Source organism: Chionomys nivalis, chromosome 3, assembly GCF_950005125.1.
Source record: "Chionomys nivalis chromosome 3, mChiNiv1.1, whole genome shotgun sequence".
NCBI lineage: Eukaryota > Metazoa > Chordata > Mammalia > Rodentia > Cricetidae > Chionomys > Chionomys nivalis.
The window spans coordinates 96,887,535-96,914,600 of record NC_080088.1 but is presented as its reverse complement, the minus strand read 5'-3'; the positions used below and the strand labels follow the sequence as shown (position 1 = coordinate 96,914,600).

The following is a 27,066-nucleotide window of genomic DNA, read 5'->3' as shown; positions in this document are numbered from 1 at the left end:
CTCCATTTGACTTCTTCCAGGAAGCCGTTCACAAACAAATCTCTCTTACCCCAGTCTCCACTGCTGTGATACCTGGAGCGTTCCTCTCCTTTTCTCGTTCCTATCTGAGCATGAGATATTAGGGTCTTCCTTCCATGGTGCTTGTGTTTGGAAGACGCAATTCTGGCTTGTTAAACTTAATTGAATCACCGCTCCTCTCTGTAGAGCAGGGCCAGGCCTCCTGTACCCTTCCTCAGGAAGGAAACAAAGCAAAATGAATGGCCAGCTGGGCTTCTTTCTCCTTCCCAGGGGACCTAGGATCTGTAAATCCTGCGTCTCCATCTCTGGGTCTTTTCCGGTCACACTCTGTCTCTAAAGACCTGAGGAGTGGGGAGGACAGAGGTGTGAAAATAAAGCCATAGGTTCAGACTTTACCGCATGTAAGAAATAAACCACGAGCGATGCCCACGCCTACCTCCAGAGCCTTCAGAGACGCGGGACAACTGGGGAAGAGGGTCATATCTCTGAGTCCATTACCAGAGTTGTATTTTGGATAACTGTGATGAGTTTGGCCTTTAGAACCCCCTGGGGGGAATCCTGCAGACCCCACGGAGGTGATGGGATTCTGTGGATGGAATTTGAGGGACACCCCCAGGTGAGGCAGGTCTGACTCAGCTGTGGTGATACAGCAGGTGGAGGGAGGGGAGGCAGCATCCTAGGCTGAGCCGCCAGACAGGAGGCTGGTCTCACAGGGGAGCCCAACAGCGAAGGAAATTTACTGCCTGTGTTGGAGCCAGAGAAAGTAGAATTGAACTTGGGCAATAATCAGTCTGATTAGGTTTGTGCCTCCTGGAGGGAGCCAGAGGGAGGGAGGGGAGCCAAAGTGGGGTGGGAAGCCAATCTAGCTAGCCTGGAGGTGGAAGCCCCAGAGGTTTCCTGAGGTCAAGAGCAGCTGGAGGACTGGGAATGGAGGCACACTTACCTGCACTTAGGAGGATGAAGCGGGGGCATTACTCAAAGTCCCAGACCTGCCTGGGCTAACAGTGAGCTCTGCGCCAGTCGGAGTACATAGACAGAACTGCCCTCCCTCTGCCCCACCCCGAGACGCAAAGAATAATGAGGTTGTGTGGATGAGCAGACTCCTAACGGACAGGGAGGGAGCCAGGGAGTGCAGAGCAGTTTCCAGGCCATGGGCTGGGCATTCCTGGGCTCTGGTGCACTTGTTAAGGAAGCTGGAGCTGGGGGAAGGCTGTGGGTAGAGCTGGAGTGTGCCTGACGAGTCCTCCCTGTGTGTCCGCTTAAAGGCAGGAGCTGGCAGGATGAAAGACTCAAGAAGGTTTGATGCTGTAGGCCTGCTGGGCTCATAGTACCTGGGAGGCTGGGGGCAAGAGGGTGGAAGGGAGTTCAAGGCCAGCCTGGCTGATTAGTGAGACCTTGTCTCAAAAAGCAAAGAGAGGGCTGGGGTGTGGCTCAGTGGTAGAGCCCCTGCCTAGAATCCCCCAGTGAGGGGCTGGGGTGTGGCTCAGTGGTAGAGCCCCTGCCTAGAATCCCCCAGTGAGGGGCTGGGGTGTGGCTCAGTGGTAGAGCCCCTGCCTAGAATCCCCCAGTTGGGAGCTGGGGGTGGGTCAGTGGTAAAGTGCTTGCCTGGAATCCCCCAGTGACAGCATGAGGGTTTGTCTCAGTGATTAAAGTGCTCAGCATATGTGAGACCCTAGTTTCAATCCCCAGTACAGGGGATGCAAATAAGCAAACACCTACATAAGCTTCATCTTGCTGTCCATCTCTTATAGACTCTCCCCATTCTTAGCAGGCACCCCCTCGCCATGCATGTCTCTGCTTCCAAGCATCCCCCTATTTTAGTAGGAGCCTTTTTGTTTGCTGTCATTGTTTAATTCTCAGAGACAGGACCCCGCTATGGTGTCCAGACTGGTCTTGAACTTATGACCCTCTTGCCTCCGCCTGTCAAGTCTCCTTTTAGTACTCTGGGCAAATTACCAGTCTTTGCTTCCGATGCCCTCATTTATGAGATAATGGTCACTCCATATTTCACATTTAATTAATTAATTTTTGAATGCATGTCTTGGCAAGGGTGTAGAGGTCAAACACCAGCTTAACGGAGGCGGTGGTTGTCTCCTACCACGCGGACATCAGGAATCGAGCTCAGGTCGTCAGGTTTGGCAAGCGCTTTACCCACTGAGCCATCTTGCTGGTCCTGGCCACTGAGACAACAGGGATGGGAGGAAGACGTGACCGTCACACCTTTACCCAGGTGGCTGAGAGGGTGGGAGCCGGCCAGTGGCTGCCTGACTGCTGTTGGGATGGTGTCTGCCCTGCTGAGCAGGTGGAAGCCGGCAGGAAAAGGTGCTGGCGTGGATAATGGGAGGCGGAGTTGACGGTCCTGGGAAAGCCCTCCTTTTGGGGTGGTGGTCCATGCCTGTAATCTCAGCATTCAGGAGGTAGAGGAGGAGGATCAGAAGTTCAAGGTTATCCTCAACTGCATCTCAAGTGGGAGAGCTGCCTGGTTCCGCTCCCGTTTCAGGGATGTACAGGCTCATGAGAGAAAATCCCTTTCTTTCTCCCCCCCTAAAAATTGAAGTTTTTGGCCAGGTAGTCGTGGCAAACCCCTTGAATCCCAACACTTGGGAAGCAAAGGTAGGCAGATCGCCATGAATCTGAGGCCAGCCTGGTCTACAGAGCGAGTTCCAGGACGGCAAAGGCTACACAGAGAAACCCTGTCTCAACAAACAAACAAATCATTTGTTTTACTTATGTGCATGTATTGCATGGGTGTGTGTGTGTGTGCATTGAGCTCACTTGCCCTGGTAAGCAAGGTCAAAGACAACTCACAGGAACTGGTTCTCCCCTACCCTGTGGACCTCAGGGATCAAACTCAAGTTGGCTGGCTATGCAGCGCCTGCCTTCACCAGTGGGTCCATCTCACCATCTCCCTGAGAGGTAATTATTAAAGTGAAGGCATCTAGATATAGCGAGCAAAGGATTTTGAGGGTAAATGAAAAAATGAACCATGTAGGCTGCAGCTTTTCTAAGGGAATGGCCGAGAAACTGGCCAACGCCTGCAGATGCCCAGAATGGCCACGAGGGGGCGGCAGAGTCCAGGCTCTGTTTTTAGATTTAGGGTGGCTTGAAGTGGGAGGCCTTGGAAGGGCAGAATGGACCGGAAGCATAAGAAATGAAGGCCCCTTTCTTGCTGGGCCACGCCTTTAATTACAGGACTCAGGAGGCAGGTGGATTTCTGTAAATTGGAGGCCAGCCTGACCTACATTGCAAATTCCAGGCCCATCAGGGCTACATAGTGATACTCTGTCTCAAAAACAAACAAACAAATAAATAAGGGGGCTGGAGAAATGGCTCCGTGGTTAAGAGCACTGGCAGCTCTTCCAGAGAACCCGGGTTCAATAGCCCAGCATTCACATGACAGCTCACAGCTGTCTTCAGTTCCAGGGGTCCGACACCCTCACACAAACATACATGCCAGCAAAATACCAATGCACATGAAATTAAAAATAAACAAACAAATAAAGTAAAACAAAACTGTTCCCAAGGTTTGGAGGGAGGGATCTGAGGGCAAAATGCTTGCTGTGCAAATGTGAAGACCTGACCTAAATTACACAGAATTATGTATAGATGGGTCGGTAGCACGCACCCGAAATCCCTGTGTTCCTGTGGGAGATAGGAGCCGAGGCAGGAGAATGCCTGGAAGTTGGTGGCTCAGCTCGCCCGGCACAGGCAGCAGGGAACAAGAAGATACCTTGTCTCAAACCTGTGGAAAGGAAGTCGAAGGACGCCAGAGGTTGTCCTCACATTTTCTGTGGCGCACGTGTGACTAGACTCTCATGCACACACTAAAAACCGACCCCCGACAGACCAGGCCAGCGAGGATGTCTCTGCAGATAAAGACACTTGCTGGCGAGCCCCATGCGCTGAGTCCAATGCCCCTGACCCACACGGGGAAGGCGAGAACAAACTCCCACAAGTTGCCCTCTGACCTCCCCACGTGTGCAGTACCAAGCAGCTGTGTGTGCCCCTCTGAGCACACACAAACAGATGTAAAATAAGACATCTCCAAAATGTTCAGACTTGTAGGAGTGAAGTGGACCCGAGGAATGATCTGGGCTGGGTCCGAATGGTTACATGATTTCCCCCAGAGCTGGTGAGAGAGCTGGGGCTGGAAATAGAGCCCAGGACACCCATCTCTCAGGGACTCTGCAAAGAGCATGAACTTTGTTCTAGAAGAAAGCGGGGACTTGGTTATTTTCTTAAATTTACTATTATTGTGTGTATATACAGTGTGTGTGCACATGTGCCTCTGTGCGTGTGCATGTGTGTCTGTGTGTGCCTGTGTGTCCGTGCATGTGTGTCTCTGTGCGTGTGTGCGTGTGTGCGTGTGTGCCCATGTGTGTCCGTGCACATGTGCCTCTGTGCGTGTGCATGTGTGCATATGTGTCTGTGTGTACCTGTGTGTCTGTGCTTGTGTGTCTCTGTGCTTGTGTTTGTGTGCCTCCGTGTGCATGTGTGCCTATGCATATGTGTCTCTGTGTGTGCATGTGTGCCTCTGTGTGTGCATGTGAGCCTGTGCATGTATGCCTCTGTGTGTTTGCATATGTGTGCCTGGGTGCACGTATACATGTGTGTCTGTGTGTGCCTGTGTGCCTGTGCTTGTGTGTCTCTGTGCTTGTGTTTGTGTGCCTCCGTGTGCATGTGTGCCTATGCATGTGTGTCTCTGTGTGTGCATATGTGCCTCTCTGTTTTTGCATGTGTGCCTCTGTGTGTTTGCATGTGTGTGCCTGGGTGCACGTGTACATGTGTGCCTGTGTGTATGTGTCTGTGTCCCATGTGTGTCACACATGGAGACCAGAGGGGAAGTCAGGTGTCCTGCTCTGGCACTCTGATTTCCTTCAGCTGGGTTCCTGGATCTGCAGCAAGGCTGGCAGCTGGGGTTACAGACCCGTGTGGGTAACCATGCACAACTTTTCGGTTTTTTATTTTTATATTTTTGAGACAGGGTCACATCATGTGACTCTGACTAGCCTGGAACTTACTCTGTACATTGCCAGGCTGGTCTTGAACTCACAGAGATTCACCTGCCTCTCTTTCCAGAGAGCTAGGACTGAAGGTGTGAGCCATCACACCTGGCAAGCACAGCTTTTAAAAACATTTAGTACATTTTAATCACTTTTTTGTTTGTTTTTTCTGTGTAGCCCTGGCTGTCCAGGAACTCACTCTGTAGTCCAGGCTGGCCTTGAACTCGCAGAGATCTGCCTGCCTCTGCCTCCTGAGTCTGGGATTAAAGGTGTCTGTCACCATTGCCTGGCCCTTTAATTACATCTTTTGTGCATGTATATGTGTGCATGTATATGTGTGCACACATGTGTCATGGTACATATGTGAAGATCAGAGGACAATTTGTGGGAGTTGATTCTCTTTCTATCAGGTCTGGCATGACAAAAAGCACCTCTACCCATTGAACTATCTTGCCAGTTTTCCGCCTTTTAACTTGGCTTCTGGGGATTTGAACTCGGGTCTTTATGCTTGCCTCAAAAGTGTTTTTATCCACTGAGAAATCTCTCCAGCCCCTAAAGAGCTTGCTTCTCTTTCTGCCTTGTGTGTGTGAACAAATGTGGTCCTGAGTCATGGCATTCTCCAGAGATCAGCAAGTGAAGCTAGGGGAGGCTCAGGGTGGCATCTTTCTTGGGTGAAGATATTCCCTCTCTTGGGACTGAGGGCTGAATTACATTCTGGAGGGAAGAGGAGGACAGAGAGCCCAGGAGATGTGACTCAGGAACCAGTATAATGTGGCAAGCAGAGAAAGTTCTAGAATCTTTAAAACTTGCAACCAATTTTCTTTGGTTACTGTTAGTTATTATAAGCGTATATGGGGGTTAGAACGATGGTTAAGAGTTCACTTCTCAGTACCAAATACAGGCTCACAATAGCCTGTTTCTCCAGCCCAGAGGATCTGGTGCCCTCTTCTGTCCATTACTGGCAATTGCACACATGTTCACGCAATACAGATACACACACGCATAATTAAAAACAAAATAAATCTTAAAAAATTATATAATTTTATTTACATAGGAAAAATTAGAATTCACCAAAAAAGCCTTAATTTTACCCGATCTTAGAAAGAAACTTAAAGTTAAGCATGACCTTGTAAAGACAGATGGTCTATATTAAAAGCAGTGCTGTCCGTGGAAACGGAATGCCGTCTTTCTCAGAAGAGTGTTTGAAAATGGTAAAATTCAGCCCAGTGGCTAAGCAATCATCGCAGCAGAGGGCACGCGGGGCACTGTCCTTGGTGCTGAATCGGACTTAGGCGTTCTGGGAGGCACGGCCTGCGGTCCTGACTCGCCGGCTGTAGTTCCGCTGTAGTTTCCACACTGTTGGAGCTTCCAGCACTGCGGTCTCTCCGGTGTCCGCTCTTTCTAACTACAGGGTCTCTTTCCCAACAAGTCCCCGTGGGGAGTTCTCAGTGGAGGACGTGTTCCAACATGCTTGACCCAGTGGGGCTCTCCTCAGTCCTCAGCTCCGTGGTTCCAGGCGAAACCGCTTCTGTACGTGTTTACAGTGATGTCATGACTACCTGGGGCCTCTGGATCTGGATCTGAAAAGAGGAACAGAAGTGGGTGAGGGCCAAGCACAGGAGAAATCTGGTTTTGGAAACACTTAAGACTTGGGTCCACAACCCTGCAACTATTCAGACCCAAAATCAGGGTTAGGGGTGGGGGTCCTACCAGGGCTAGGGGTTGGGGTCCTACCAGGGTTAGGGGTGGGGGTCCTACCAGGTAGAAGGGATGATGGAGGGCTTAGGGCACCGGAGGTGGGTGGTTCATCCGGGTTATTCTTACCTTTTCGTCAGGGTTTATATTGCGTAAGACATCAAAGTTGCTGTACACAGAGCCCAAGTTGATGTAGTCTTCTCGTTCTAAGGGAGGAGGAAGCCCAAGGAGATGGGGTTAGAAAGACAAGCAATCATCAGTTCCTTGAGCCCCAATGATGGGGAGGGTGTTCGTCCCATACCCAGGAAACAAAAACCAACGGGGATGCGGTAGACTGCTTGAATCAGTTGCTCCCCAATAGCTCCCTGAATTAATCACTTTAAAGCTACAGTCAGGTGTGTGTGTGTGGGTGCGTGCCTGTAATCACAGCACTCAAGAGGCAGAGGCAGGAGGATGACAAGTTTGAGGGTACGATGGAATATAGGGAGAGGCTGTGTCTCAAGAATGATGTAGACAAGACTGGGTTTGATTCTCAGGTCCACTTCCTTCGGCCTCCCGAGTGCCAGAATTAAAGGTCTCCACTACCAGGCCCATCATTGTTTGCTTTCTGAGACAGGATGTCACGTGTCTCAGGCTGGCCTCAACTTCATAATGTAGTCAAGGATGACCCTCTTCTGTGCTGGGGTAACACAGGCACGTGACCACATGTGATTTATGTGGTACCAGAGATCAAAACCAGGACTTCCTACACCCTAAGCAAGCCCTTCACCCCCTGACTCACATCCCCAGTCCCATTTCTGGAAATTATAATGTTTTCATTTAACAAACTACACTGCTAACCTCTTTGCTCAGTGGTAAGTCTCTTGGTGATGGGCAGATTGCCCCTGGTCTCTCCTCTATGTCCCCATAGGCATAGTTTTATGTTCTAGAGAAATGTATAGCATCGACTGGCTCTGTGCTTCCCCTAGGGTGTTGCTACAATACCCATGTTGTATCTCACCCAGGCTCTAGGCGAGCTTTTGAAGGCGGCACCGAGTGTTCAGGGATGGCAAATGATCCGGGTACCTTTCTCGGGGCTCCTACGTCTCCCACCCTATCTGAGTCTGAGCTCCGCAGAGATTGCCAGTACCTTCGTTGTGGTCAAAACCCATGTTGTTGAAGGCGCCAGGAGTTCTGCCTTCCTCTTCATTCCACTTTTGCATCTGAGTCACTCTGGAACTTTGCCTGTTGGTGGAAAACCCCAGGGGACCCAGTTAAGGCCACGGAGTAGAGACAGCGGCCGGCTGGGATGAGCTACATCCCGGAGGATTTGGATGGCGAAGGAAGGGGGCGCCAGCCGCTTACCTTTGCGCCTCTCTTCTGTAGCGGAAGGAGAACACGGCCAGGATAACGAGGACCAGCAGCAGCACGGCCACCCCGGCTCCCACGAGCCCGTAGACCAGGCTTTTCTGGATGCCCCAGTCGCAAGTCTCTCCGCTGTACCAGTGAGTGTCTGTGGTCAGGCAGCTGAGGTGGGAGGAGGGCAGAGAGGAAAGTCAGTCATGCTCTGGCCTCGTGGGTACCCAAGGAGAGGTGTACGTTTGAAGAGAGCTCTGAGGAGATGAACCTTGGCGCCTGTGGGGACAGAGGCCAGCCTCGGGCCCTGTCTACCTGGATTTTGGAGGCCAAGTCTTTACGTGGTTGTAGTGGTTGAGTGAAAAGTGGCCCCCACAGTGTTGGAACATTTGGCCGCATTTGGTGCTGCTGTTTGGGGAGGGTATGGGACTTTTAAGAAGTGGAGCCTCGCCGGGCGGTGGTGGCGCACGCCTTTAATCCCAGCACTTGGGAGGCAGAGGCAGACGGATCTCTGTGAGTTCGAGACCAGCCTGGTCTACAGAGCTAGTTCCAGGACAGGCTCCAAAACCACAGAGAAACCCTGTCTCGAAAAACCAAAAAAAAAAAAAAAAAAAAAAAAAGTGGAGCTTCTCAAAGCTGGCCTTGGGGGACTATGGTCTCTCACCATTCGAGATTCCCCCCCTCCAGAACCATAAACCAAAATAAACACTCTTCCATAATTGCTTTTGATCATAGTGTTTTATCGCAACCGCAAAATGTAATTAATAGACTGGTTTGTAGCTTGTGTACCGCGTGCATGCAGTACCCACAGAAACCAGAAGAGGGCACCTTATTCCCCAGACCTGGAGTTAACAGTTGTGAGCCAAGGTGGGAGCCAAGTCCTCCTCAAGAACAGCAAGCACCCATGATTTCCGAGACATCTCTCTAGCCTATGCCTGGCTTTTACACGGGCGCTGGGGATCCGAACTCAGGTCCTCATGCTTGCATAGCAAGCACTTTACCAGCTGAGCCATCTTCCTAACCCTTCCTAGTCCCCTCTTTGAGACAGAGCCTCTCAGGGTAGCCAGACTGACTTTGAACTCATGGTCTTCCTGGAGCCTCTGCTTCCCAAGTGCTGGTATCACAGACATGCGCCACCTCACTCAGGGTTCAGTTTGCAATGCCCTTCTTGGTTTTCCTATGCTATGAGTAGGCTGTACCAGCTCCCTGTCCCATGGAGACACATACAGCCTTCTTTATCTATTTCAATAGCAGGAGACATTTTTAAAAATTATAAAATTACATTTATTTACTCTGTGTGTATTTGTGTGTGTGTGTGTGTGTACTGTGGAGGTCAGAGAGCAACTTACAAATGTTGGTTCTTTCCTTTTACCATGTGGATCCCAGGGACTGAACTCAGCTCATCAGGCTTAGCGGCAAGCCCTTTAACCCACTGAGACACCTCTCGGGATGTGGTGCACGTTCCTTCTCTGGAAAGGAAGCCCTGTGTTCTCTGCTAGACTGGGACCCTGAAGCTGGAACGTCCACGGCTCATTCTGTCTTGAAGCTTCTCCTGACCCACTTTCGTGACTCTGGACTTGGCCATGCATGTCCCTTTAACCCTGCAACCTGATTCTTTCACAACCGTATACTCTCAAGAGGTGCAGCGTGTTATATATAATAATTTCATGACCTTGGCCTCCAGGAGAGGAGCCACCCCACGGGCAAAGTGCGGTACTCACAGACACTGGGGGCCACTCCGCTGCAGCTGGCACTTGCCATAGTGGCAGTCCAGGGAGGATGTGTACCCTGTTGAGCAGGCCGTGATACAGTGCCACTTTTCGTCCTTTTGTTCCGCTAAGACATACTGCTTATACTCTTCCCCAGCCTGCTCCCAGCATTCCTCTGAGGGGGATGTGGAAAAACAGCTAAGAATCAAGAGGCCCCGCTCCTCCCTGCCAGGCTCCTCCCTGTCCCGCTCCTCCCTGCCGGGCTCCTCCCTGCCCCGCTCCTCCCTGTCCCTCTCCTCCCTGCCCGGCTCCTCCCTGCCCTGCTCCTCCCTGCCCTCCTCTACCGTTCTGGCCTTTTCCTGAATCTCTCACATTGCTTACCTTCAGGAGTGATGACATCTGAAATGGTAATGCTTTGTACTTGGGTGTCTTTTGCATTGAAACACAGCAAAAACCCTGTGGAGGAAACACATACCGCCCGCCCGTTATCACAGAGGCTTCTGTGTGGGAGAGGGGAAGGAGAGGGGAAGGAGAGGGGAAGGAGAGGGGAAGGAGAGGGGAAGGAACGAGACAGTGCAGTGTGAAGTGTTCTCCTTAGGCTCCTGTGTTTGGACACTTGGGTGACGGCACTGTCTGGGAGAGGTTGTGGAAACTTTCAGGCACCAGGCTTCCCTGGGTCAAAGTAGGAGCCAGGCTAGAAGGCTGTAGACTACTCTGCTTTCACCAGAGCCTTCTGCGTTGAGGGCTTTTTTGTTTTGTTTTGTTTTTAAGACAGGGTCTCACTGTGTGAATAACCCTGGAATTCAATATATGATTGGGTTACCCTCTAACTCACAGAGATCTGCCTGCCTGAGGCCCTATGGGTGTGTTTAAAGACATATGCCACCACATAGGCCAGGCCAGGACTTCATGAGGAACAGCAGGCAGCAGGCGTCTGATCTGCTACCATAGTGCTGCCTGCCCATCCAGGGGAGGCTGTATCCCCACAAGTCAGGAAACCAAAAAAATCTTTCCGCTTTGGACTTGTTTCTGACAGGTTTGACAACAGCCCTTTAACTAGTGGGCGTGGAAGCTGGAAATTGCAGGGGTGGGGGTGGGGTTGGGGGTTGCCAGGTTTTCAGCTCTCTGATAGGCCCCACTCATAGGGTCCTGTGGCTCAGAGGGTCTCAGAGGGTCCACAGCCCCTCTGCCAGGATCCCCCACACAGCTCACTGTGCAGCCAGTCACGTGTTGCCCATCTGTCCCAAGTCCCCTTGCTGTTGACGCTCTGCAGGGATTCTCCATCTCTGCACTGCTCTGTGCCCTCCCACCCAAGGCTTTCTCCCAGTGTGACGGGAGTGACAAGCTGGACACAGATCCCAGTGACCCACAACCTCCGCTTGTCTTCCTTCCCTAAACATCACTTGCCCCAGGGTCAAAAGTCAGGGGAATTAAGGGGCCACCCTCTGAGAGCCCTTCCCTCCAGGAGGGTCTTACCTGTACAAGTATTATTAGCACCGCTTACTTGAACCTGGGTTGCATTTATGATTTTTTTCTGCACATCACTTTTGATGACCTGAAACACGTCTTCATATTCTGGGGTGTACTGGGCCTTCAGGATGACATCATAATCCACAATGATACTGCCGTTCCTGGGGAGATAGGGGTGGTACCCGTGAGCATCCCTCCTAGGCCACCCCTGCTACTCACCTTTGACATCCTTTGCCTCCTCTATACTCCTGGGAGGAATTCCAGGCAAGAGGGTTGAGAGCTCAGGGCTAACCTGGGCTATGTAGTGAACTCAAGCTACCCTTGAGTACAGAAAAAGATTTTTATCAGGAAAGACAGAGACAGAGGGAGAGAGGGAGATGAGAGAGACAGACACACTGAGAGAAACAGACAGACAGACAGACACACATACACATACATGTATCAGGGAGCACTGGAGAGAAACCTCAGCTAGTTAATGAAGTCTCTGATGGATAAACACAGAATTCAGGCGCTCAGGTAAAAGTTGGCTGTCATGACATACATCCGCACCAGGGAGAGCAGAGACTGGTGGATCGCTTGATCTCCTGTGAGCCTAGCAGAATTGATGAGCCCCTGGCTAAATGAGAGACCTGGTTACTAAAAATAGGGTGGAGAGAGAGATTGAGGGAGACACCCGATGTGGGCCTCCGGCTTCCACATCTATTCACACACATGTACCTATACACACACAGAGATGGAGGCACATGTGTGTCTCTGAGCATGCACACACACACACACACGTATGTGTGACGGAGAGATAGCTGAGACTTGCACCCAGAAAAAGTCACCCAAGGACCCAGGGGAAAGACACCACCCTTGGTCTCAGACTTCCCACCACCAGAGCAGTGAGCGTAGTAGAGATTTCTGTTGTTCGAGCCACAACCGCAGGTGGTCCTGCTCAGCACCCACTGTGGGCTAACACAGGTAGAGCCCCCCAATTGGCCTCTGCAATCATGACTGTTGTTCCCACGCAAAAGACCTTCTTCTTGCCAGACCCGGGTACTCACCTCAGCCCTTTGATGTCAACCCCGTCATACTCAGGAATTCCAGCATAAATTATCGCCATCTGAAAGGCAAGGGACCAATGTGTCATCCTGGAAGTCCCACCTTGGGGACTTTCTGTGGGATAGCAGTACTCCCCAGTCCTCACCCCAACTGCTAGCAACCAGGAGATCAAATAGAGAGTCCCTCGCCAGATACCAGGCCCATTCTGAACCCTCTTGCTGCTCCCAGGCAAGTCTTGCTTCCCATCCCCCACCTGCCCTGGCTAGCTGAGAAGCACACACATTTAACAACTCAGTTGCCATCTTAACCCCTCCCTCCAGATTCCTCTGGGTGGTGGGGGTGGGTGGGATGGGGCTGTGTGGTCTCCCGGGGTTACCTGTTCTGAGAATGTCTCATTGAACTTCTTGAATTCCTCGGATTCCCGGTCATTTAGCTCTTCGCTGAAGTTTTGGCTGGTCACTCTGACAGTCACTTCCACGGTGGCAGAGACTGTGGGCTCTAAGAGGACAGACAGAAGCACCGACCATTGAGAGGGACCCTCACCAAAGAAATCCCGATCCCCGGAAGCCCCACTCTGGATGCAGGGAGGAGGGGCATACTGTATCCTTAGGGCTTATGGATGGCAACTTGATGCTAGATAAATCCATCGCATATTGTACATTTCATAAGTGAAAGTTGTATTTAACCTGGGCAGTCATCTGGGATGTAACCCAGTGGTAGGATGCTTGCTTAGTAAGATCAAAGCTTGGGTTTTCCACCAGCAACACAGCAACACACACACACATAACACACACAACACACAGCATTTGATCCATCTAATCTACAGCACACTCCTGTTCAACCACACAGCCAGCTGTGAAATGTCAGGTGATCATTTTTTCCCTTTTCTTTATTCATCACACCTAGTCTGATGAGTTTTCTGTGTGTCCACGCATCTGCCTGTGGGAGAGAGAGGGTAGTTCCACATGTCACCAGCCCAGGAGAAGACCATGTTCAAGATCTGAAGTAGGATTTCCACAGAGCAGCTATTGCTTTTCCAGTGTGGGAAAGTCAAACAAATTCTGGCTGTGGGCGGCTGTGCACCTGCAGCTGTGCGGAGAGGCCAGAAGACGGCATCAGCTGCCGCTACACCGCCACCGTCTTTGTTTTGGGGGATAGGGTCTCTCACTGGATGGGAAAAGGACGAGCTGGTCAGCTAGCTCCAGGGGTCTGCTCGGCTCTGCCTCCCCCACAAATGGGGTCACAAGCATGCACAACCACACCCCCTCTTTTTTCTACACAGGTCTTAGGGATTGAACTCAGGCCCTCACGCCTGTCAAAGCAAGCATTTTACCAACCAAGCTGCCCTCCAGTCCAGAGTAAGATACTATGACTCCAGCACGGTAAATGGGGGGCCACCCCTCTGCAACCACTGTGTAGTTAATTAGCTTGGGTTTTTCAAAGATTTATTTATTTATTATGTATACAGTGTTCTGTCTGCATGTGTGCCTGCAGGTCAGAAGGGGGCATCAGATCCCCTGGAACTGAAGTTACAGATGACTGTGGGCTGCCATGTGGGTGCTGGGAACCGAACCTGGGTCCTTTGCAAGAGCAGCCAGTGCTCTTAACCACAGAGGCATCTCTCCAGCCCCCATGTATTTATTCTTATATGTGTACTGTGTGTGTGGTGTGTGTGTGTGTGTGTTTGTGTGTGTGTGTGTGCCTGTGGAGATGTGAGAGCCATATGCACCTGCACAATGGAGGTCAGAGGTCAATGTCAAGTGTCTCTCTTTGTTGATTTCCACCTTATTTTTTGAGACAGGGTCTCTCGTGGGAGCGGGAACTCACCAGTTTGGGTATGCTGGTTGACCGGTGAGTTCCAGGGGCCCATTGCTCTCTGCCCTCCCCCATTTGGGATTATGGGTATGCACTGCCAAGAGCAGTTTTTTAATTGGGTGCTGGGCACCAAACAGTTCTTCCTGCTCTTGTGACAAGTACTTTACCAGCTGAGGTGTCTCTCCAGGCCTTGATTCCTTCTGTTCTTGTTATATTTAGTTTTTAATTTGTATGTGGAGGGGGCGCATGCATGGAGGTCAGAGGACAGTGTGTGGGAGCCAGGTTTCTCCTTCCACCATGTAGGTTCCTGGACTTGAACTCTTGTCTTCAGGCTTGGTGGCAAGAGCCATCTTGCCTGCCTTTGTTTTCTTTTTTTTTATTTACATTTTTTTAACACTTTTTGTCACCATGTAAATGTAAAATATGGGGTGACCAGAGTGATGGTTCTGAGATCAACAGTGTGTATCACTTTTGTGAGAGACTGGAATTCAGTTCCCGCAGCCCAGCCAGGCAGTCATAATTCCTGTAACTCAAGTTCTAGGCGGTCCAACTCCTTCTTCTGCCCTCTGTGGGTGCCCACACGTGTGGCACATGCATACGTGCGCGCACACACACACATGCCTTCCATGTGCTCATACACATAAATAAATCTTTAAAAAAATATGGGCCATGAGAGGTAGGGTAAGGACAGGTGCTGGCGGGAGATTTCTATGCTGGGCACTGGGGAGGGAGAGCCCGGTCTACATTTGTCATGTGACTGAATTTTCACTCACCTATCTCGATACTCTCCACCACATCCTCACACCGGGGTCCGTGGAAGAGGCTGGTACACTGACATTTGAGGCCGTCCCACGTCCCTCCATTCTGACAGCTGACAATCGGAACACGATCCTGACAGCGATCCCCTGAGAAGCCATTGGGGCAAAGGCAGACCTTCCCTGTCCAGGATCCTCCATTCAGGCAGGTCACTGCAAAAGACAAAGCCAAGATCTAGTACACATTGGTATAGCATGCCACAACTTGATGTGTTCCAGACGCTGCTGCCCCTCACTCCTTCTCTCCTTTTTTATCGTCTTCTTTTTCCCTGCCTCCCTAATTTTCCTAGATGGTTTCTCACTATATAGCATAGGCTGGCTTTGAACAGGCTTCAGCCTCCCGAGTCGTGGGATTAGAGGCCAGGAATGTACCACCATGTCTGGTTTACACCCAGTGACCCCGTGAAATCGAACATTCGGACAAGACCCTACGTTCACAGGACAGTCAGCATCGCCCTCGCTTCACAGACAGAAGCAGTGTAGACAGAGTCCTATCCAAGCACCCAGAGAGCTTGATCTGACCCTGAGTCCAGCTCCCATCAGGTCATCTCATAGGCACAGAAGAGGAAGGAATGGCATTAAATCGGAAACAGAGACAGAGATGGGGTGAATCCAGGGCCGCGGACCAGTGCTGAGTCCACCAAAGGTGAAAATAGTCATCAACTTGCCCCTCCATGCCCAGGAAGTCTGGGGTGCTGCGCTGGGGTGTCATGACTCTTTATAACTTCTGCTAGTCAGAGACAGAGAGCTCGACAGAGAGACATGGCAGGACAGGCGGCAGCTACTCATAACTCCCAGGATCTGTGCAGCTCAACTTCAGATTTTGTCGTATGTATTTATTAAATGCAACGTGTGTGTGTGTGTGTGTGTGTGTGTGTGTGTGTGTGTGTGTGTGTAGTCCGGATGTTGTGTCGAGTGTCTTTCCCAACTGCTCTCCACCATTTATGTTTAGGTCATGACTCACTGTCCCTGGAGCTGCCTGATTTCACTAGCCTTGCTGGCCAATGAGCCTCAGGGATCCTCCTGTGACTGCCTTAGACTAGCCTCCTCAGATTTTACATGGGTTCTGGAGATCTGGGCTCAGGTCCATCTCCTTCCATAGTTGACGCTTCACTGACTAAGCCATCTACTAAAACCATTTATTCACTCAGTTTTAGGATCTCTCTCTCTCTCTCTCTCTCTCTCTCTCTCTCTCTCTCTCTCGTTTCCTCCCTCCTCCCCCTCTCTCTCTGTAATATATTGTCAGAACTAGGCTGGGCTGTACTATGTAACCCTGGCTGTCCTCAAATTATCACTTTTCTGGCTTTGGATTGCTGAGTGGATGGATTACAGGCTCCAGCCACGATGTTCAACATTAGTTCATGTATTTGAGCATTTATTTAGTAAATTATTGAATATGTAGGAGGTTCTTTTTCACTGTCTGAGGGCACTGGAAAGAATACCTTACACTGTGAACTGCACACTTCACACAAAGTACAAATGACAATAGATTATAATAGAACAAGATTAGACAGCAAGGAGAGACAGTGCAAGGGAGCACATCACATCAAAATCAGACACAACACAAGGAAGAGAGGGAGCACTCGACTCCGCCAGACCCACTACTGCAGGGTGAGAGGGGATAGAATCAAGTCAAACTATTGATAAGAAAGCAAATAAGACATATGTGATTGCCAGTGGCAAACAGGTCTTAAAAAACAAAGAAAACAACTGGCTCTGAATATTGAAGTATCAATGACCAAACGTGGAGGGAAAAAAAAAGACAGAGATTTAATGACATCATTGAACGTTTTCACGAAGGGGATGGCCCAGAGAGACAAATAGAGAAACAAGAAAAAGATAAAAAATAACATGCAAAGATTGAAGCAAGCATGCCTGTGTTATATGTGTGTGAGTGTGTATAGTTTCTGTGAGTATCTGTGGATGTGTGTGTCTGTCTATATGCATGTGTGTGTGAGTATTTGAGAGTATGTGTGTGAATATGAGTGTGCAAGGGTGTGAGTGTGTGTGAGTGCATGTGAGTGTCTATGTATGTGTGAATGTGTATGTGTGAGTGTGTGTGAAGATGAACGGGAAAACTGTGCCCTGCTGTAGCAGATGAAGGATACTAGAATAGAAGCAGGAAGAAGCCAAGAAAAAAGTTAACAAGATACGAAAGAAGAGATAAAGATTGAAAAAGTAATAGCAAAACACTAGAACTGTGCCAAATTAAAAGGAGAAAATAGAAATGGAAAAAAGAGAGAAGGGTGAGGGTTATAAAAAAGATACACAAAATGCACATTTGCAGGGGCAGAATTGAAATACAGGAAACAGAAAGGATGAGAAAAAGAGAAAAAGAACTAAAAAGAAAAGATGTTATAGAGAAGAAGGTGGGGGAGAGAAGTATGAAAAACATGGAGAAAAACAATCAAAAACTTCAAAGCAAAAAGTAAAAAAATTTGGAAAAAGAAAGGAGAGAAAGAAAGAAAAAAATCTTACCCGTGGAGGTGGTGACAACGGAGGTGGTAGTAGGTGTAGTAGTGGTGGTGAGAGGAGTGGTGGGGGTCACAGTAGTGGTGGTGGTCACAGTAGTGGTGGGAGTCACAGTAGTGGTGGGGGTCACAGTAGTGGTGGGGGTCACAGTAGTGGTGGGGGTCACAGTAGTGGTGGGGGTCACAGTAGTGGTGGGGGTCACAGTAGTGGTGGGGGTCACAGTAGTGGTGGGGGTCACAGTAGTGGTGGGGGTCAGAGTAGTGGTGGGGGTCACAGTAGTGGTGGGGGTCACAGGAGTGGTGGGGGTCACAGTAGTGGTGGGGGTCACAGTAGTGGTGATAATCTCAGCGCTGGTGGTGATCTCAGGAGTAGTGGTGACATCAAGAGTGGTGGTGATCTCAGGAGTTGTGGTGACATCAGATGTGGTGGTGATCTCAGAAGTGGTGGTGATCTCGGTGGTGGTGATGTCAGGAGTGGTGGTGACATCAGGAGTGGTGGTGATGTCAGGAATTGTAGTGATATCAGGAGTGGTGGTGATCTCAGGAGTGGTGGTGATCTCAGGAGTTGTAGTGACATCAGGAGTTGTAGTGACATCAGAAGTGGTGGTGATCTCAGGAGTGGTAGTGATGTCAGGAGTGGTGATCTCAGGAATCGTAGTGACCTCAGTGGTGGTAACAAGAGGAGTGGTGGTGATCTCAGTGGTGGTAACATCAGGAGTGGTGGTGATCTCAGTGGTGGTAACATCAGGAGTGGTAATAATCTCAGAAGTGGTGGTGATCCCAGAAGTGGTGGTGATCTCAGTGGTGGTGATCTCAGGAGTGGTGATGATCTCAGTGGTGGTGATCTCAGTGGTGGTGATGTCAGGAGTGGTGATCTCAGTGGTGGTGATGTCAGGAGTGGTGGTGATCTCAGTGGTGGTGGTAATCTCAGTGGTGGTGATGACAGGAGTGGTGGTGATGTCAGGAGTTGTAGTGACATGAGGAGTGGTGGTAATGTTAGGAGTTGTAGTGACATCATGAGTTGTAGTGACATCAGAAGTGGTGGTGATCTCAGGAGTGGTAGTGATGTCAGGAGTGGTGATCTCAGGAATTGTAGTGATCTCAGTGGTGGTAACACCAGGAGTGGTGGTGATCTCAGTGGTGGTGATGTCAGGAGTGGTGGTGATCTCAGTAGTGGTGATCTCAGTGGTCGTAGTGATCTCAGGGATAGTGGTGATCTCAGGAGTGGTGGTGATCTCAGTGGTAGTGATGTCAGGAGTGGTGGTGATCTCAGGGGTGGTAGTGATCTCAGTGGTGGTGACGACAGGAGTGGTGGTGATCTCAGTGGTGGTAGTGATGTCAGGAGTGGTGATCTCAGGAGTCATAGTGATCTCAGTGGTGGTGACACCAGGAGTGGTGGTGATCTCAGTGGTGGTGATCTCAGTGGTGGTGATCTCTGGAGTGGTGGTGGTGATCTCAGGAGTAGTAGTGACATCAGGAGTGGTGGTGATCTCAGTGGTGGTGGTGATCTCAGTGGTGGTGACATCACGAGAGGTGGTGATTTCAGTGGTGGTGATGTCAGGAGTGGTGGTGACATCAGGAGTGGTGGTGATCTCAGGAGTTGTGGTGACATCAGATGTGGTGGTGATCTCAGGGGTGGTAGTGATCTCAGTGGTGGTGACGTCAGAAGTGGTGGTGATCTCAGTGGTGGTGATCTCAGTGGTCGTAGTGATCTCAGGACTGGTGGTGATCTCAGGAGTGGTGGTGATCTCAGGGGTAGTGATGTCAGGAGTGGTGGTGATGTCAGGAGTGGTGGTAGTGATCTCAGGGGTGGTGGTGACATCAGGAGTGGTGGTGATCTCAGTGGTGGTGACGACAGGAGTGGTGGTGATCTCAGTGGTGGTAGTGATGTCAGGAGTGGTGATCTCAGGAGTCATAGTGATCTCAGTGGTGGTGACACCAGGAGTGGTGGTGATCTCAGTGGTGGAGATCTCTGGAGTGGTGGTGGTGATCTCAGGAGTAGTAGTGACATCAGGAGTGGTGGTGATCTCAGTGGTGGTGGTTATCTCAGTGGTGGTGACATCACGAGAGGTGGTGATTTCAGTGGTGGTGATGTCAGGAGTGGTGGTGACATCAGGACTGGTGGTGATCTCAGGAGTTGTGGTGACATCAGATGTGGTGGTGATCTCAGAAGTGGTGGTAATCTCGGTGGTGGTGATGTCAGGAGTGGTGGTGATCTCAGGAGTTGTGGTGACATCAGATGTGGTGGTGATCTCAGGGGTGGTAGTGATCTCAGTGGTGGTGACGTCAGGAGTGTTGATGATCTCAGAAGTGGTGGTGATCTCAGTGGTGGTGACGTCAGGAGTGGTGGTGATCTCAGTGGTGGTGATGACAGGAGTGGTGGTGATGTCAGGAGTTGTAGTGACAACAGGAGTGGTGGTGACATCAGGAGTGGTAGTGACATCAGGAGAGGTGGTGATCTCAGGAGTGGTGGTGGTGATCTCAGGAATAGTAGTGACATCAGAAGTGGTGGTGATCTCAGTGGTGGTCACATCAGGAGTGGTGGTGATCTCAGTGGTGGTGATGACAGGAGTGGTGGTGATGTCAGGAGTTGTACTGACATCAGGAGTGGTGGTGACATCAGGAGTGGTGGTGATCTCAGGAGTTGTAGTGACATCAGAAGTGGTGGTGATCTCAGTAGTGGTGATCTCAGGAGTGGTGATGATCTCAGTGGTGGTGATATCAGGAATGGTGTTGACATCAGGAGTGGTGGAGATCTCAGTGGTGGTGATGACAGGAGTGGTGGTGATGTCAGGAGTTGTAGTAACATCAGGAGTTGTAGTGACATCAGACGTGGTGGTGATCTCAGGAGTGGTAGTGATGTCAGGAGTGGTGATCTCAGGAGTCGTAGTGATCTCAGTGGTGGTGACAAGAGGAGTGGTGGTGATCTCAGTGGTGGTGATGTCAGGAGTGGTGGTGGTGATCTCAGGAGTAGTAGTGACATCAGGAGTGGTGGTGATCTCAGTGGTGGTGATGACAGGAGTGGTGGTGATCTCAGTGGTGGTAGTGATGTCAGGAGTGGTGATCTCAGGAGTCATAGTGATCTCAGTGGTGGTGACACCAGGAGTGGTGGTGATCTCAGTGGTGGAGATCTCTGGAGTGGTGGTGGTGATCTCAGGAGTAGTAGTGACATCAGGAGTGGTGGTGATCTCAGTGGTGGTGGTGATCTCAGTGGTGGTGACATCACGAGAGGTGGTGATTTCAGTGGTGGTGATGTCAGGAGTGGTGGTGACATCAGGACTGGTGGTGATCTCAGGAGTTGTGGTGACATCAGATGTGGTGGTGATCTCAGAAGTGGTGGTAATCTCGGTGGTGGTGATGTCAGGAGTGGTGGTGATCTCAGGAGTTGTGGTGACATCAGATGTGGTGGTGATCTCAGGGGTGGTAGTGATCTCAGTGGTGGTGACGTCAGGAGTGTTGATGATCTCAGAAGTGGTGGTGATCTCAGTGGTGGTGACGTCAGGAGTGGTGGTGATCTCAGTGGTGGTGATGACAGGAGTGGTGGTGATGTCAGGAGTTGTAGTGACAACAGGAGTGGTGGTGACATCAGGAGTGGTAGTGACATCAGGAGAGGTGGTGATCTCAGGAGTGGTGGTGGTGATCTCAGGAGTAGTAGTGACATCAGAAGTGGTGGTGATCTCAGTGGTGGTCACATCAGGAGTGGTGGTGATCTCAGTGGTGGTGATGACAGGAGTGGTGGTGATGTCAGGAGTTGTACTGACATCAGGAGTGGTGGTGACATCAGGAGTGGTGGTGATCTCAGGAGTTGTAGTGACATCAGAAGTGGTGGTGATCTCAGTAGTGGTGATCTCAGGAGTGGTGATGATCTCAGTGGTGGTGATATCAGGAATGGTGGTGACGTCAGGAGTGGTGGAGATCTCAGTGGTGGTGATGACAGGAGTGGTGGTGATGTCAGGAGTTGTAGTGACATCAGGAGTTGTAGTGACATCAGACGTGGTGGTGATCTCAGGAGTGGTAGTGATGTCAGGAGTGGTGATCTCAGGAGTCGTAGTGATCTCAGTGGTGGTGACAAGAGGAGTGGTGGTGATCTCAGTGGTGGTGATGTCAGGAGTGGTGGTGGTGATCTCAGGAGTAGTAGTGACATCAGGAGTGGTGGTGATCTCAGTGGTGGTGATGACAGGAGTGGTGGTGATCTCAGTGGTGGTAGTGATGTCAGGAGTGGTGATCTCAGGAGTCATAGTGATCTCAGTGGTGGTGACACCAGGAGTGGTGGTGATCTCAGTGGTGGAGATCTCTGGAGTGGTGGTGGTGACATCACGAGAGGTGGTGATTTCAGTGGTGGTGATGTCAGGAGTGGTGGTGACATCAGGACTGGTGGTGATCTCAGGAGTTGTGGTGACATCAGATGTGGTGGTGATCTCAGAAGTGGTGGTAATCTCGGTGGTGGTGATGTCAGGAGTGGTGGTGATCTCAGGAGTTGTGGTGACATCAGATGTGGTGGTGATCTCAGGGGTGGTAGTGATCTCAGTGGTGGTGACGTCAGGAGTGTTGATGATCTCAGAAGTGGTGGTGATCTCAGTGGTGGTGACGTCAGGAGTGGTGGTGATCTCAGTGGTGGTGATGACAGGAGTGGTGGTAATGTTAGGAGTTGTAGTGACATCATGAGTTGTAGTGACATCAGAAGTGGTGGTGATCTCAGGAGTGGTAGTGATGTCAGGAGTGGTGATCTCAGGAATTGTAGTGATCTCAGTGGTGGTAACACCAGGAGTGGTGGTGATCTCAGTGGTGGTGATGTCAGGAGTGGTGGTGATCTCAGTAGTGGTGATCTCAGTGGTCGTAGTGATCTCAGGGATAGTGGTGATCTCAGGAGTGGTGGTGATCTCAGTGGTAGTGATGTCAGGAGTGGTGGTGATCTCAGGGGTGGTAGTGATCTCAGTGGTGGTGACGACAGGAGTGGTGGTGATCTCAGTGGTGGTAGTGATGTCAGGAGTGGTGATCTCAGGAGTCATAGTGATCTCAGTGGTGGTGACACCAGGAGTGGTGGTGATCTCAGTGGTGGTGATCTCAGTGGTGGTGATCTCTGGAGTGGTGGTGGTGATCTCAGGAGTAGTAGTGACATCAGGAGTGGTGGTGATCTCAGTGGTGGTGGTGATCTCAGTGGTGGTGACATCACGAGAGGTGGTGATTTCAGTGGTGGTGATGTCAGGAGTGGTGGTGACATCAGGAGTGGTGGTGATCTCAGGAGTTGTGGTGACATCAGATGTGGTGGTGATCTCAGGGGTGGTAGTGATCTCAGTGGTGGTGACGTCAGAAGTGGTGGTGATCTCAGTGGTGGTGATCTCAGTGGTCGTAGTGATCTCAGGACTGGTGGTGATCTCAGGAGTGGTGGTGATCTCAGGGGTAGTGATGTCAGGAGTGGTGGTGATGTCAGGAGTGGTGGTAGTGATCTCAGGGGTGGTGGTGACATCAGGAGTGGTGGTGATCTCAGTGGTGGTGACGACAGGAGTGGTGGTAATCTCAGTGGTGGTAGTGATGTCAGGAGTGGTGATCTCAGGAGTCATAGTGATCTCAGTGGTGGTGACACCAGGAGTGGTGGTGATCTCAGTGGTGGAGATCTCTGGAGTGGTGGTGGTGATCTCAGGAGTAGTAGTGACATCAGGAGTGGTGGTGATCTCAGTGGTGGTGGTTATCTCAGTGGTGGTGACATCACGAGAGGTGGTGATTTCAGTGGTGGTGATGTCAGGAGTGGTGGTGACATCAGGACTGGTGGTGATCTCAGGAGTTGTGGTGACATCAGATGTGGTGGTGATCTCAGAAGTGGTGGTAATCTCGGTGGTGGTGATGTCAGGAGTGGTGGTGATCTCAGGAGTTGTGGTGACATCAGATGTGGTGGTGATCTCAGGGGTGGTAGTGATCTCAGTGGTGGTGACGTCAGGAGTGTTGATGATCTCAGAAGTGGTGGTGATCTCAGTGGTGGTGACGTCAGGAGTGGTGGTGATCTCAGTGGTGGTGATGACAGGAGTGGTGGTGATGTCAGGAGTTGTAGTGACAACAGGAGTGGTGGTGACATCAGGAGTGGTAGTGACATCAGGAGAGGTGGTGATCTCAGGAGTGGTGGTGGTGATCTCAGGAATAGTAGTGACATCAGAAGTGGTGGTGATCTCAGTGGTGGTCACATCAGGAGTGGTGGTGATCTCAGTGGTGGTGATGACAGGAGTGGTGGTGATGTCAGGAGTTGTACTGACATCAGGAGTGGTGGTGACATCAGGAGTGGTGGTGATCTCAGGAGTTGTAGTGACATCAGAAGTGGTGGTGATCTCAGTAGTGGTGATCTCAGGAGTGGTGATGATCTCAGTGGTGGTGATATCAGGAATGGTGTTGACATCAGGAGTGGTGGAGATCTCAGTGGTGGTGATGACAGGAGTGGTGGTGATGTCAGGAGTTGTAGTAACATCAGGAGTTGTAGTGACATCAGACGTGGTGGTGATCTCAGGAGTGGTAGTGATGTCAGGAGTGGTGATCTCAGGAGTCGTAGTGATCTCAGTGGTGGTGACAAGAGGAGTGGTGGTGATCTCAGTGGTGGTGATGTCAGGAGTGGTGGTGGTGATCTCAGGAGTAGTAGTGACATCAGGAGTGGTGGTGATCTCAGTGGTGGTGATGACAGGAGTGGTGGTGATCTCAGTGGTGGTAGTGATGTCAGGAGTGGTGATCTCAGGAGTCATAGTGATCTCAGTGGTGGTGACACCAGGAGTGGTGGTGATCTCAGTGGTGGAGATCTCTGGAGTGGTGGTGGTGATCTCAGGAGTAGTAGTGACATCAGGAGTGGTGGTGATCTCAGTGGTGGTGGTGATCTCAGTGGTGGTGACATCACGAGAGGTGGTGATTTCAGTGGTGGTGATGTCAGGAGTGGTGGTGACATCAGGACTGGTGGTGATCTCAGGAGTTGTGGTGACATCAGATGTGGTGGTGATCTCAGAAGTGGTGGTAATCTCGGTGGTGGTGATGTCAGGAGTGGTGGTGATCTCAGGAGTTGTGGTGACATCAGATGTGGTGGTGATCTCAGGGGTGGTAGTGATCTCAGTGGTGGTGACGTCAGGAGTGTTGATGATCTCAGAAGTGGTGGTGATCTCAGTGGTGGTGACGTCAGGAGTGGTGGTGATCTCAGTGGTGGTGATGACAGGAGTGGTGGTGATGTCAGGAGTTGTACTGACATCAGGAGTGGTGGTGACATCAGGAGTGGTGGTGATCTCAGGAGTGGTGGTGATGATCTCAGGAGTAGTAGTGACATCAGAAGTGGTGGTGATCTCAGTGGTGGTCACATCAGGAGTGGTGGTGATCTCAGTGGTGGTGATGACAGGAGTGGTGGTGATGTCAGGAGTTGTACTGACATCAGGAGTGGTGGTGACATCAGGAGTGGTGGTGATCTCAGGAGTTGTAGTGACATCAGAAGTGGTGGTGATCTCAGTAGTGGTGATCTCAGGAGTGGTGATGATCTCAGTGGTGGTGATATCAGGAATGGTGGTGACATCAGGAGTGGTGGAGATCTCAGTGGTGGTGATGACAGGAGTGGTGGTGATGTCAGGAGTTGTAGTAACATCAGGAGTTGTAGTGACATCAGAAGTGGTGGTGATCTCAGTGGTGGTGATGACAGGAGTGGTGGTGATCTCAGTGGTGGTGACGACAGGAGTGGTGGTGATCTCAGGAGTGGTAGTGATGTCAGGAGTGGTGATGTCAGGAGTCATAGTGATCTCAATGGTGGTGACACCAGGAGTGGTGGTGATCTCAGTGGTGGTGATCTCAGTGATGGTGATCTCTGGAGTGGTGGTGGTGATCTCAGGAGTAGTAGTGACATCAGGAGTGGTGGTGATCTCAGTGTTGGTGGTGATCTCAGTGGTGGTGACATCACGAGAGGTGGTGATTTCAGTGGTGGTGATGTCAGGAGTGGTTGTGACATCAGGAGTGGTGGTGATGTCAGGAGTTGTACTGACATCAGGAGTGGTGGTGACATCAGGAGTGGTGGTGATCTCAGGAGTTGTAGTGACATCAGAAGTGGTGGTGATCTCAGTAGTGGTGATCTCAGGAGTGGTGATGATCTCAGTGGTGGTGATATCAGGAATGGTGGTGACGTCAGGAGTGGTGGAGATCTCAGTGGTGGTGATGACAGGAGTGGTGGTGATGTCAGGAGTTGTAGTAACATCAGGAATTTTAGTGACATCAGACGTGGTGGTGATCTCAGGAGTGGTAGTGATGTCAGGAGTGGTGATCTCAGGAGTCGTAGTGATCTCAGTGGTGGTGACAAGAGGAGTGGTGGTGATCTCAGTGGTGGTGATGTCAGGAGTGGTGGTGGTGATCTCAGGAGTAGTAGTGACATCAGGAGTGGTGGTGATCTCAGTGGTGGTGATGACAGGAGTGGTGGTGATCTCAGTGGTGGTAGTGATGTCAGGAGTGGTGATCTCAGGAGTCATAGTGATCTCAGTGGTGGTGACACCAGGAGTGGTGGTGATCTCAGTGGTGGAGATCTCTGGAGTGGTGGTGGTGATCTCAGGAGTAGTAGTGACATCAGGAGTGGTGGTGATCTCAGTGGTGGTGGTGATCTCAGTGGTGGTGACATCACGAGAGGTGGTGATTTCAGTGGTGGTGATGTCAGGAGTGGTGGTGACATCAGGACTGGTGGTGATCTCAGGAGTTGTGGTGACATCAGATGTGGTGGTGATCTCAGAAGTGGTGGTAATCTCGGTGGTGGTGATGTCAGGAGTGGTGGTGATCTCAGGAGTTGTGGTGACATCAGATGTGGTGGTGATCTCAGGGGTGGTAGTGATCTCAGTGGTGGTGACGTCAGGAGTGTTGATGATCTCAGAAGTGGTGGTGATCTCAGTGGTGGTGACGTCAGGAGTGGTGGTGATCTCAGTGGTGGTGATGACAGGAGTGGTGGTGATGTCAGGAGTTGTAGTGACAACAGGAGTGGTGGTGACATCAGGAGTGGTAGTGACATCAGGAGAGGTGGTGATCTCAGGAGTGGTGGTGGTGATCTCAGGAGTAGTAGTGACATCAGAAGTGGTGGTGATCTCAGTGGTGGTCACATCAGGAGTGGTGGTGATCTCAGTGGTGGTGATGACAGGAGTGGTGGTGATGTCAGGAGTTGTACTGACATCAGGAGTGGTGGTGACATCAGGAGTGGTGGTGATCTCAGGAGTGGTGGTGATGATCTCAGGAGTAGTAGTGACATCAGAAGTGGTGGTGATCTCAGTGGTGGTCACATCAGGAGTGGTGGTGATCTCAGTGGTGGTGATGACAGGAGTGGTGGTGATGTCAGGAGTTGTACTGACATCAGGAGTGGTGGTGACATCAGGAGTGGTGGTGATCTCAGGAGTTGTAGTGACATCAGAAGTGGTGGTGATCTCAGTAGTGGTGATCTCAGGAGTGGTGATGATCTCAGTGGTGGTGATATCAGGAATGGTGGTGACATCAGGAGTGGTGGAGATCTCAGTGGTGGTGATGACAGGAGTGGTGGTGATGTCAGGAGTTGTAGTAACATCAGGAGTTGTAGTGACATCAGAAGTGGTGGTGATCTCAGTGGTGGTGATGACAGGAGTGGTGGTGATCTCAGTGGTGGTGACGACAGGAGTGGTGGTGATCTCAGGAGTGGTAGTGATGTCAGGAGTGGTGATGTCAGGAGTCATAGTGATCTCAA

At 50.8% G+C, this 27,066-nt stretch overlaps 1 protein-coding gene across 1 annotated transcript in view; it reads right to left on the bottom strand.

The window, feature by feature from the left end:
* Positions 1 to 6,559: 6,559 nt before the first annotated feature.
* LOC130871395 (mucin-2-like) overlaps positions 6,560 to 27,066 on the bottom strand; it is a 45,776-nt gene continuing 25,269 nt past the window's right edge. The window contains exons 23-46 of the mRNA XM_057764733.1: positions 26,348 to 26,773; positions 26,036 to 26,194; positions 25,226 to 25,606; positions 24,764 to 25,006; positions 24,191 to 24,679; positions 23,828 to 23,863; positions 23,621 to 23,692; positions 23,030 to 23,341; positions 22,462 to 22,732; positions 21,689 to 22,092; positions 20,183 to 21,619; positions 19,385 to 20,047; positions 18,830 to 19,087; positions 17,669 to 18,004; positions 14,863 to 15,079; positions 12,651 to 12,772; positions 12,277 to 12,335; positions 11,237 to 11,391; positions 10,142 to 10,216; positions 9,773 to 9,935; positions 8,061 to 8,222; positions 7,846 to 7,940; positions 6,846 to 6,922; positions 6,560 to 6,601 (exon numbers count right to left, since the gene is read on the bottom strand). Coding sequence (XP_057620716.1) covers positions 6,560 to 6,601; positions 6,846 to 6,922; positions 7,846 to 7,940; positions 8,061 to 8,222; positions 9,773 to 9,935; positions 10,142 to 10,216; positions 11,237 to 11,391; positions 12,277 to 12,335; positions 12,651 to 12,772; positions 14,863 to 15,079; positions 17,669 to 18,004; positions 18,830 to 19,087; positions 19,385 to 20,047; positions 20,183 to 21,619; positions 21,689 to 22,092; positions 22,462 to 22,732; positions 23,030 to 23,341; positions 23,621 to 23,692; positions 23,828 to 23,863; positions 24,191 to 24,679; positions 24,764 to 25,006; positions 25,226 to 25,606; positions 26,036 to 26,194; positions 26,348 to 26,773 — 6,654 coding nt within the window. The remainder of the gene's footprint in view (positions 6,602 to 6,845; positions 6,923 to 7,845; positions 7,941 to 8,060; positions 8,223 to 9,772; positions 9,936 to 10,141; positions 10,217 to 11,236; positions 11,392 to 12,276; positions 12,336 to 12,650; positions 12,773 to 14,862; positions 15,080 to 17,668; positions 18,005 to 18,829; positions 19,088 to 19,384; positions 20,048 to 20,182; positions 21,620 to 21,688; positions 22,093 to 22,461; positions 22,733 to 23,029; positions 23,342 to 23,620; positions 23,693 to 23,827; positions 23,864 to 24,190; positions 24,680 to 24,763; positions 25,007 to 25,225; positions 25,607 to 26,035; positions 26,195 to 26,347; positions 26,774 to 27,066) is intronic.